This window comes from Triturus cristatus, chromosome 2_1 (genome assembly GCF_964204655.1).
Source record: "Triturus cristatus chromosome 2_1, aTriCri1.1, whole genome shotgun sequence".
NCBI classification, from domain to species: Eukaryota; Metazoa; Chordata; class Amphibia; order Caudata; family Salamandridae; genus Triturus; species Triturus cristatus.
Window position 1 is genome coordinate 414,850,886 of NC_140581.1, and position 11,617 is coordinate 414,862,502.

General features: G+C 49.9%; 1 protein-coding gene across 1 annotated transcript in view; it reads left to right on the forward strand.

Moving 5' to 3' along the window:
- Positions 1-5,870, forward strand: part of LOC146865390 (uncharacterized) — a 67,115-nt gene extending 61,245 nt beyond the window's left edge. The window contains exons 2-3 of the mRNA XM_085640734.1: positions 2,904-3,174; positions 3,642-5,870. Of these exons, the coding sequence (XP_085496860.1) occupies positions 2,904-3,174; positions 3,642-4,402 (1,032 nt within the window). The 3' untranslated portion in view covers positions 4,403-5,870. The remainder of the gene's footprint in view (positions 1-2,903; positions 3,175-3,641) is intronic.
- The last annotated feature ends 5,747 nt before the right edge of the window (positions 5,871-11,617 follow it).

An 11,617-nucleotide genomic window follows, 5' to 3' on the forward strand; every position in this document is an offset into this window, starting at 1 on the left:
TACCTGCGTTAAGGCCGCCATAATGTCTTCCAGTGTTACCTTCGGTATGTGTCGTTGGTCGCCGCCATCTTCTCGGCGCGGCCGCTGCGGTCTGGCACTGCGGAGTCTTTGGTGTAGGCGAATTTATCCAGCTTGCCTTGCTGGTGCCCCTTGGTTCCTTTCCCGCTCATGGCGCTGATGGGTGATGCCTCCAAACTCCACTCCCGCAGAGCAATGGAGTGTCGGTGCAGCAGGGCGCCCCGGTCAGGCCACGAACCCCTCAGGCAGCCTGGGGAACGTTCTCCGTCCCAGGTCGTTCCCCTGGGGGTGGCACGGATCAGCAGGGGCGGCTTCTCACCGTGGCGGAGTCCGGCGCAGGGCAGGGCCACAGTTCTCGGTTCACCCCACCGGTCCCTGCTAGTAGTGGGTGCTCGGGGGAGCCTCACCGGCGCCAGACAGTAGCCCGCAGAAGCGTGTCCCAGGCCTCCGGGATGAGCAGTGGAGTTCGCGCCTCAGCCCCGACGCCTCAATCGGGTCTCTCGGTGTGGGCCGATCGGGGTCTTCAGGCACGGTTGTGCAGCCCTCTCCGGATCACTCGCCTCAATGCTGCCCCGGCTCCATCCGGTCGCGCTGTCGTCGGTTCCGCCAGTAGTCGCCAAACCTCCGCCGTCGCCTCAGGGCCGGTCCGGCCCGGTCGCGCTCCGCCCGGGGTCCCCTTGCCACTCGAGGCCCCGGTCGAACACGCCGAGGTAGGCCGCAGATCTCGGGCCTCGCCGATTCCGTCCCAGGCGTCTGAGAGATCCGGGAGTCGGATCAGGCGGCGTCGCTGTATGTCCGCTGTCCGTTCCGGGACTTTTGGGGTCGGATCACCGCACGGATGGATTGCGGATGTTAGGGGAGTCGATCTCGTCCCCGGAGCCCAACTAGGTTGCGGCCATCTTGCTTGGCTGCAAGCCACGCCCCCTGCAATTTTGAAAATCACGGTAGGCGTGTTCTGCCACCGCGGAGCCGGTCATTGGATGCATTTGAAAAAGGCTGACCTGGAACACCAATTGCAGCAGCTTAGAACCACTGAAACAACACCAAGGGGCTATATATGTGTGGGAGAGAGCCCCACATTTCCACTGCTCACAGAGCCTGCTGCCTGAGACCCCTCACCTGCTGCTGCCTCCAGGAACTGCTGTCTGAGACTCCTCACCTGCTGCTGCCTCCAGGGACTGCTGCCTGAGACCCCCTCACCTGCTGCTGCCTCCAGGGACTACTGACTGAGACCCCTCACCACCCACAGCCGCCGCTGCTGTCTCATGTCCTCACTGATGGCAAGGACTGAGAAGCTCCGTGCCAGTCCCTTCACAAGTGAGGAGCTGGAGGTCCTGGTGGACGAGGTGCTCACACAGGGCCCGATTCACAGAACTAACTTAAGACAAAATCCTAAACTTACTACCATTTTGGTATTCACAGAAGGCACGTACTCATTTTGGTATTCACAGAAGGCACTTACTCATTTCGGTATTCACAGAAGTTAGGAGTCCTAACTTTAGGACTCCTAAATGCCTTCTGTGAATACCGAAAGTCTTAAAATTAGGATTTTTCTCAGTTTAGTAGTATGTTAGGACTCCTAACTTTAGGACTCCTAAATGCCTTCTGTGAATACCGAAAGTCTTTAAATTAGGATTTTTCTCAATTTAGTAGTAGTAAAGATAGGACTCCTAACTTTAGGAACCCTAAATGCCTTCTGTGAATACCGAAAGTCTTAAAATTAGGATTTTTCTCAGTTTAGTAGTAGAAAAGTTAGGAGTCCTAACATTAGGACTCCTAAACTGAGAAAAATCCTAATTTTAAGACTTTCGGTATTCACAGAAGGCATTTAGGAGTCCTAAAGTTAGGACTCCTAACTTCTGTGAATACCGAAATGAGTAAGTGTCTTCTGTGAATACCAAAATGAGTAAGTGCCTTCTGTGAATACGAAAATGGTAGTAAGTTTAGGATTTTGTCTTAAGTTAGTTCTGTGAATCGGGCCCACAGTACACAAGTCTATATGGTGCCCCAAATGTCGTGGTATATCTTCAACAGTGGGGGTGAGGGTGCAGGGGGGGCACACAAATGTAGTCAGTCTGATGCCGTATGTGCCTGAGAGTGTGGGGTTGTGTCATGCACTGCCTAACATGCTGTTTCCTAGGGTGAAGGGGGGTGTACCCTACTCCACATGTTTCCCTGCCTGCACCTCAAGATTGGAGGGACATGTGTTGTCTTGTCAGCCATACAGTGACGCAGCAAGTTGGTAATGCAGGAGTCAGGACAGTGATTGCTTGTATGAATGGCTGTGTGGGTCCCTGTTGTCCATCTCAGTGTGAGCCCACCTGGCCTGCACAGTCACCGCCCAATCTGACAAGGACACATCACTGAATGTACAGAGTGTTACATGTGTGTTTTTTGCAGGACTCTCCATCAATGAGCCGTCTCAGCCCTGTAGATTGCACACGACTGGCCCTGTCAGAAGGGTGTGGGTTTGAGAGATCATGTCCCTCAATGTGACATACATGACACAGTGAGATATTCACAGGGCAAGGTCGTTGAGGCCTGCGCAGTGTTGGACACAGTGAGTCTCCCCCAAACACATGTTGATATGTGATGTATGTCTTGCTCTACCTAGAAATGGACAGTAGATGTGAGCAGAGTACACATGGCTTTCTGTGCTGGCATCCTGCTTCTATATGAGATGTGCAGGTACTGTGTCCCTCAACACACGCATGCATTTAGGTGTGCTTCTCACATGCAGATGTACCATGTGAGATGCATTCCTGTCTCTGCAAGACATATTTGTGGATTTGGGATGAGTCAGTTTCATGCTACTGTCCTGAGTGATCTTGTTACATGACATAGTGTCACTGATGTTTGCCCCCACTTGTCTCCCATGCCTGCAGCTCAAAGTACACCAGCGTAAGGCCATGTGGAGGGCCATTGCGAGCAAGGTGCAGACACTGGGTGTCCCAAAACGACGGCGCACCCACTGCCACAAGAGGTGGGACGACATCTCACGGCTGGCAAAGAACGTTGCAGAGATGACACTGGGGCTGCTACCTCACACTGGCAGGTTGGCATGGCACAGCATGACACAACTAATGTGCCGCATCTTGGCCGTGACACACCCTGAGCTGGATGCACAATTGAAGGAGCATCAGCAGCAAATTAGGGGTGAGTATTCTGGGAAGGGTGACTTTGGCTATGTGTAGCTGCATGTGTACACAGCCTGTGCCAGCGCTGGGTTATGTGATGTTGGTAGTGTGATGCAGTGGCTTGTAAGTGGCCTCTGTGCTGGGTGCAGCTGTCATGCATTTGTCCTACCTGTACTTCCTAAGGGAATTTGAGTACTGGGCATTTCAATAGCATTCTGGGTGGTGGGCTTCAGGTCTGAGCTATTTGTGTTACTGTTTGAATGGAGCCACATGCAGGATCTTGTGCTGTGTGATCATCACATGGCTCACTTATGCCTGGTTTTCTTGTTTACATGCACTGTTTGAGTAACAAACGTGTTTGCACAATGTTTTTGCACAGGGTGGCGTGCAACATGTAGATTTAGTCATCTTCATGGTTGCTTTGCTAGCATATGCTTGTTCTGTTGCTGCCACTGAACTGACCCTACATCTCTCTCTCTCATGCAGCATCCCCCGTGGTCACGGAGGGACAGGGGACGGACACCAGTGGTGGGGAAACAAGCACAACAGCTGCACAGGAGCCCAGTGACACAGATGTGAACAGCGCATCTGAGGGGAACAGTAGTCTGCTGGAGGGATCACAGCCCGAGACGCAAAGTTCAATGTCATCTGATGCCAGCGGTGACGCAGCCATGTTGGCGGGCACAGGGAACGGGGACTCTGCATCATCTTCCACCACACAGTGTACAGTGCCCACCCTCCCAGCCACTTCCTCTGGTGCTGCCCGTGTTCGCACCAGTAAGAGGGGAAGAGTGTCCTTCACACTAGGCACCGCAGCCCCTGCCCCTGTCCCCGCTGCGGCCATCAGTGCTGAGTCTGTGGACCTTTTGTACCAGCTGTGTGTAGGCCAGGCAGCTCTCCTCAATGCATTCATAGACCACGACAAAAAATTCGCTCAGGTGGTTGCTTTCTTGGAGGGCATACATTCAGACGTGGGTGGGCTGCACTGTACTGTCCAGTCTGTCCTCCGCAGTGACGTGCAGCCCTTCAACTGGCGCAATCTCGGAGTTCAGCGCCAGTCCCTTTGTCCACCCCCATGCCAGTGGCCACGTCTGACGATAGTGACCACGCTCCACAGGCCTCAAGGTCACGATACAGCCCACGTAGCACACAACAGCAGCAGCAGCCTAAGCGGTCCAGGCCGCAGACACCATCCCCACAGAAAGCCAAAGCCACCCCAGAGCGCAAAGACAAAAGCCATCAGGTGACACCAGGGGCCAAAAAGCAAAGAAGGAGACCTCAGGTTCACATGGCTCAGAGCCATCCCCAGCCAAGGACTCTCCTGTCCCAAAAGCGTCTCGCAAAGACAAGCAGACAATTTCAGTGCCCACTGAGAAGGTGGTGCCTGCCAAGGGTACACATAAGAAGGGCTCCAAGGCAGATTCACCCACTACCTCGACTCCCATTCCAAGCCCAGTGAAGCAGGGAAAGGAGGGCACTGTAGGGAGAACACCTGGTAGGCAGGGGATGGAGGGGTAAAGGCAAGGCAATGCAAAGCGTACCCCTGGATGCAGCACGTCCCCAGAGGGAGGTCCAGCGTCTGCACCTGCTGCAGCCTTGGTGATGAGTGTGCCTGTTGTGTCCACACCACTTCCCAATGACCCTGAGTCAGGCAAGCCATTTAGAATCCCCAAGAAGTGGAAATGCACCCCTCCACAATCTCCCACCCACACTGTGTCTCACGTCTGCATGACTCCACCTCCACGTGCCACTACACCACCTGGTCCAAGCAGCCCTCTGGCTTGCCAAGCCACTGATAGCTATACCTCAGCTGGGTCTCTCTCTCCACAGTCAAGTGCTCCAAATGTGCCCGACACACAGCCAGCTACCAGTCCGACTGACAGCCAAGTCTGAATGTTGGTCAACCTCACACACCTGTCTCTCCCACAGCAGGCCTGTGCTGCTCATCGTGACACCCCAGACTGTGTTGCTGTCCATGGCAGGGTACAGTTGCACACATTCCCTGTGCAGCTTCTCATGGACTCACTCTGCACTTAGTCCTGCCCACTGGCCTTGTCGTTCACTGCTGTGTGCCCCTGCCTGTGCAGCTTCTCATGGACTCACTCTGCACTTAGTCCTGCCCACTGGCCTTGTCATTCACTGCTGTGTGCCCGCTGCCTGTGCTGCTTGTCATGGACTCACTCTGCACTCTTTCCTGCCCACAGGCCTTGTCGTTCACTGCTGTGTGCCCCCTGCCTGTGCAGCTTCTCATGGACTCACTCTGCACTTCATTTTGACCACTGGCCTTGTTGCTTCTTGCTATGTTGAACTATTCCCCGTGCAGCTTCTCATGTACCTCACCTGCACATTAGACTGACCACTGGCCTTGCTGTTTGCCCCCTGCCTGTGCAGCTTCTCATGGACTCACTCTGCACTTTGTCCTGCCCACTGGCCTTGTGGTTCACTGCTGTGTGCCCCCCCCCCCCCGCCTGTGCAACTTCACATGGACTCGCTCTGCACCTCGTTTTGACCACTGGCCTTGTTGCTCCTTGCTGTGTTGAACTATTCCCTGTGCAGCTTCTCATGTATCTCATCTGCACATTGGACTGGCCACTGGCCTTGCTGTTTGCCCCCTGCCTATGCAGCTTCTCATTGACAAGTTCTGCATGTTGTGCCTTGCTCTTCTCTAATGGGGCCTATCTGTGCAATTTGTAAATAAAGACAGTTGCTCCTGTTTTCTGTTTTGTCAGTGTCCTTACTAAATAAAGTTTTTCCTGTGTGTATATGGTTTGCTGTGCCAAATGCCCTGTGTGCCACTTCAACATTGCCAATGGCTTGTCTGACTTGTTCAATTTTGTACTGGGGTGACAGGGACTTCAGTTCTTCCTGGCTGTGATACTTGTGGGTGCAATGATGTTGGTTTTAGATGGTACGCCGTTGTCATTTTCATTCTTTGTTCATGTTGGCTATATTATGCACATGTCAGGTTTGGGGGCACTGCCACCACAGTGTGGGATTCTTTCCACAGGATTGCAGTCAGGCTGGCCAGGGTCATCATGTATGTGTGTTCTTAGTTTCCGTGTGCCCAGCAGTGTAGGTGTATGGTCATGTTGTGATGGGCAGTCATCCTAGTCACATGGGTTACTTTCAATGTGTGCACTTGGGTGGTCAGGAAGTGAGCAGTGTGAAGGGGTGTGTTTGTCGTGAGTGTTGATGTGTGTGCCCATGCAATGTCAACTAGACACATGTGTCACCCAGGAGTAGAGTGCCTGTTTGTGTGATTGTTCAGACCTGTGATTGTGATTGTGGGCACATGTGTGAGTTGTATGTTGTGCACTGTGTTGGTGTGTCCTTGAAGTTCTGGCTGACTCCTACTTGTTGCTTTTGCCAATTGTGAGTATGCAGAGTGTGTGACTGGCAAGTCATGGTTTTGTTTTGTTGAACAGCTGTGTGTCTTGATTCTGTTTGTACTCACTGTGCATACCTGCTCAACCACACTGACATTGTGGGTGTGATATGCTCATGCATTGCTGTCACATTATGCTTTATTGCCTCCAGTGTGGCATGTGGTGTGCGGTGTCATATCATCCCCTATCTGTACTTCAGATGCCTTAACATTGTGAGTCAGCACTCCCTCTATTTGTGTATGGTGCACTCCTGCCATGCCCACTACTGAAGTGCACATCACTTCACTTTGATGCCAGCTGTCCCCTTGTGTTGTCTGTGTGTTTGCCTCCCCATCACTTAATATGTGACACTGTGCTTTGTGGTGCAGATCTTTGTCCAGGAGCACTGTGCTACTCATGGCATTTCCCCAATTTGTTATCTGTGTTGTTGTAGTACTATTCAGAAGTCATGGTTGCTCATGTGCAGTTCAACTGTCTGTGCTGCCCAGTCATCTGGTCAAGTTGTTTCTACTTTTGTGTCCCAGTCTTGTGCATCTGTGGGTGTTGGGTTAGGTGTATGTGTGTATGCTGGGGTACTGCTTGACTTCCTGAGTGTGATGTTGTTAGTGTGCTGTTTTGATTGTTGTTGTGGGTGTTCATGGTGTGTCACTCATGGCTGTGTGGGACTGTTATATATTGTGTGCACACACTGCTTGTTGTGCATGCAGTGCTGTGGGTATATGTTGCCTTGTCCTGGCCTGGTGTGCATCCCCTGATGTCCTGCTGTGTTTGCTATGTGATTTATTGTCATGTGCATCTGCTGTGTGTTTAATGTGGCTGTGTTGTTCTGTGATGGTGCACTTCTTGTCTGTGTTGTGGTATGTTGTCTGTGCATTGTTCTTGACTGATGAGGTTGTGCACTCCTGTTGTGTCTGTGCTCCCATTGCCTTCCCACAGTTTTGCTGCACAGGTCATGTGTGGTCTTGCTGTGGTTCTGTGTGTGTTTCTGTTGATTTATGTGTTTGGCTGTTGTTTTTGTGCAGACATTGGTTCTGGATTGACTGGACATTATTGACACCCTTCTGTGTGTCTGACACTGGGGTTGTGTGCTGCAGGTGTGAGGGGGGTATGTGTGAAGAATCCTACTTGTGTTTGACAGTCGTGGAGTGTGTCAATGTGCCCTGTGTGTTGTGCTGCTGGCATACTCCTGTGAAGTTGTTGTGTACATATGTGTGGCTGTTCACAGTTTGACTTCAGGGCCTTCCTTTCATCCCTGTGCCTGTACATGGGTTGCCTTGCTGTCTCCCTGATTTGTTGCACTGAGGTGACTATTGTTTGAGTTCATACACTGTGCCAGCCATGTGTGCTTTGATGGGGGTGAGGGTGTTGTTCTCTGTTCCTTGTCTTGCATGTGATGTACACATGCTTGTTGGTTGTCTCCTTGGCCTTCCATTTGTGTGCACCTCACTTTGGCTTTCCTATATGTTGTGCTCCATTGCTGGTGGCATGTGGTCTGTGTATGTGGCTGTATGTCAGTGTGGGGTATGTCTGTGTGACTTGGCAGGCTGTGTGTCCAGTAGGATGTTTGTTCATTGTATGTGTGTGTGTTCATTTTGTGCTTGTACTCAGCTTTCTTGCCATGAAGGTGGTGTTTTTGTGGTGTGTGGGGTGCCCTGGGCCAGTGCTTCTGTGCTGTGTGTTCCTCTGCAGCCACTCCTGCTGTGGCTGTCTCCCTGGTGGTTTGTTGTGTGGTGCAGGGTGTGGATTCACCTAGCTTGGTGTTGGGCATGGGGTGCACAGGGGGGTGCACATAGCATGTCCTTTCATGTGGGGGGGCAGTGTGTGGAGTGGGGAGGTGTGGCCCTGTGTACTTTATGCCCTGCCCATACCTGGCATTGGCATTATGCGCATGCTTTCCCTTTTGTTCACCGCTGCGGTGACGTGACCGGGTCATTACTTGGAGTTTGCGGTGATGTGTGACCTGGATGCGGAGGGGTGTCTTGGTGACAGGTAAGACATGTGTGGGTACACTTGTGGATGTGTTCCTGTTCCCACCAGGGTGTCTGGTGTGGCCAGCGACCCTGTATCAGCCCATGAGTTGTGTGTTGTGGTTGTATGCGGGATTGTGTTGTTGCGTACCTGCGGCGGCGCACGCGACAGCCCATAAGTTGCTGGTGATGTATCAGGTACAGCACCGGAAAGACGTGAAGAGCTGGATCCATTGTGGTCGGGACCGGGAATCAGGTTTCGCGCTCCGCTGTCGAGCTTCCGCCGTCTCTAGTTGGGCAGTTTCTCCGCTGCGGTGCGACTTGCTTTTTGGGGCATCCTGATTTGTACAGCGGATGGGATGTCATTCCACACGGCGGTGAGTCTCCATTGGCTCCCACCGCACTTTGATGGCGGTGCGCATAGCACCGTGGCAGATGGGAAATGGGCTGTGTTTGGCCATACTAATATGGCGGCGTGAGGCCTGCTGCTGGCATGCGGAAAAAGGCATTTTCCGCCACCGCAGACACCGCCCGCTATCCCAATAGACCCCTAAGTTTTTACTTGTATTTGAATGTAGTTAGGTGGTAGGTAGTGTGTCTAGTCTTAGGTGGTTGTGTTTTTGGTGTGTTTTAGTTGTTAGTCATATTTTAGCGAGATATCGATAGTGACTGTTTGAGGCCTAGTGTAGAGAGGTTAGAATATAAAGAGAAATTTGTGTATATGGTGCTAAACGTGTTTTTAAATGTATTTAATTATAGTGTATGCCTATGTTTTTGTGTGTGGGTATGTTTCTTAACTTTTTTACAGGTTCTCTTTTATCGAAGTCGCGTTTTGGAGAAGATAGCGTTTTTTTAATTAAGAAGTGTGTATTAGTATTTTATACTAATATTTATTTAACACTTTTGTTACTTTTTCAGGTTTGCCAGGCGCATTTCTTTTTTGAAAATATATTTTCGGGTTTTTTATGGTTTAATCAAGTTGGATTTATCGGAGTCGCGTTTTGAAGAAGATAGCTTTTTTAAAATTAAGAAGTGTGTATTAGTATTTTATACTAATATTTATTTAACATTTTCTTAATTTTTCCGGTTTTCCTGGAACGTTTCTTTTTTTGGGTTTTTTATGGTTTAATCAAGTTGGATTTATCGACCCTGGATTATTTTTGCAACAGTTGGATTTTTGCATTTTGTTTTGGGTTCATTTTTACATTCGTTTGGATTGAGAGATACCTGGATGGATTAACGATCTTTGGAATATCTTTTCTTCAGCTACATAAACCGTAAGTAATTTAATTAATAAATGTGGGAGGGCAATGTTGAGAATAATATTTTAAATATGTCTTATATTTTGTAAAATTTAATTAAGATGTCAACATATATTTATATTACTAAATTAAATATATATGAAAAATTATTTATATTTTTCAAAATTTATAAAAATTATATGTAAAGATACAGTTTGTGTTTTGCTGAAAACTATTTTTATTTGCTGTAGATTAATATTTTAAAGTATGGTGTTAGCTATTATTGATAGGTATTCTAGGCCTCTTGTGCTTGGGTATAGTGATACCTGACTTTGTAGTAACTCAAAAATTTTTTTGGTTTGTTTAGTGAGTTTAGGGCCTATTTGCGTCACAGATTGTTCTATTCTGAGTTCCTGATAAGCTTTGTTCTTTTTGGAGAGCTTGGAGTAGTTTGTGTAGTGTAGGTGTCCCTCTGCCTGTTGTTGCTTGGAAGGCATTATGCCATCCTTCAACAGCATTGTTGGTTTTGGCTTGTTTGTTTAGTGTGCACAGGTACACATTCCACCATGGAATGTGGAATTTGGGTAGTCTTCTGTGCCCTAATCTGTGTAGTCTACCCACCCAGGTATCTTCGAAGTAATCTAAAAATGGGCTTAGTTTTTCTTCATTTCTTTTGTAGTAGGGGCTTTCTATTAGGATGTTATAGTGTTCTGCTACCTCAGTTACTGGGACATAGGCAAGTGCTATCAGTTTTTTTACTTGGTATGCAAAAGTACTGTCAGTTGCATATTCAACACTTAGGGGTCTATTAGGATGGCGGTCAGAAAACCACCCTGACCGCCATGGTAGCGGAAATCAAGCGCCCGCTGGTACCGCGGCAAAACCGGCAGTCTGATTAGGATCAACCGCCAAAAAAATCCCTACCGCGGCAGAACGATGCCACGAAAGACTGCCAGTAGAGGGCAGAGCTGGTGAAAATCCGTCCGCAGCGGTCAGATTCGCGGTGGAAACACACTAAACCGCCGCGTGGCCAGCAGAGTTACCGCACGTAAAATTAGGATTCCCTCGATGTGACAGTAGGATGTTCCGCTGTTTCCGACTGCCGCAATCGCAAACAGTGATGAATGGTAGAGCCGGCGGAAGGGCTGTTGCATTGCCACCGCCGCGGACGCTCCGTGACAAATATGGCGGTTGACAAAAAAAACACACAACAAGGCCACCAAGTGCACACATCAAACTAGCTATGCCCCCAAAAACACCTAACACACCCCAATGACACACCCCCATGGCAACTTCAGAAATACAAATCCCAGGACAACGCACACAACACACCTGACAGCAATTCCCCATTTTGACACACCCACATAGCAGAGTATAAAACCAGCCCCTTCCCTGACCAGAATCCTTTGCACTACTCCAGCCCTAAAGGAACCAAACCCTGCAGCACATTGGATAGACAAAACACTACACATCTCACCAGCACAACAACACCCCCACACACCCCCACACCACCCCCACCACCCTCACAGCTACACCTCAAACCATTTGCACATCACACACCATGGCACAAAAGAAAATGCCCAGATTCACAGAGAGTGAGTTGTCAGTCATGGCAGATGAGATAATAAGAGTAGAGCCACATTTGGTTGGTACCCTGGTCCAACAGACAGCTGTAGCCACCAGAGCACAAATGTGGGAAAGGATAGTCAACAAGGTCAATGCAGTAGGGACCACCCCGCGAGCCAAGCAGGAAATCATGAAGCGGTGGCATGACCTCAAGAGGACAGTGAAACAAAAGAAGCACAAGACCGTCAGCTGGCTCAGATGACTGGCGGTGGCCCTCCTATTCCACCAAGAACAATTACTGC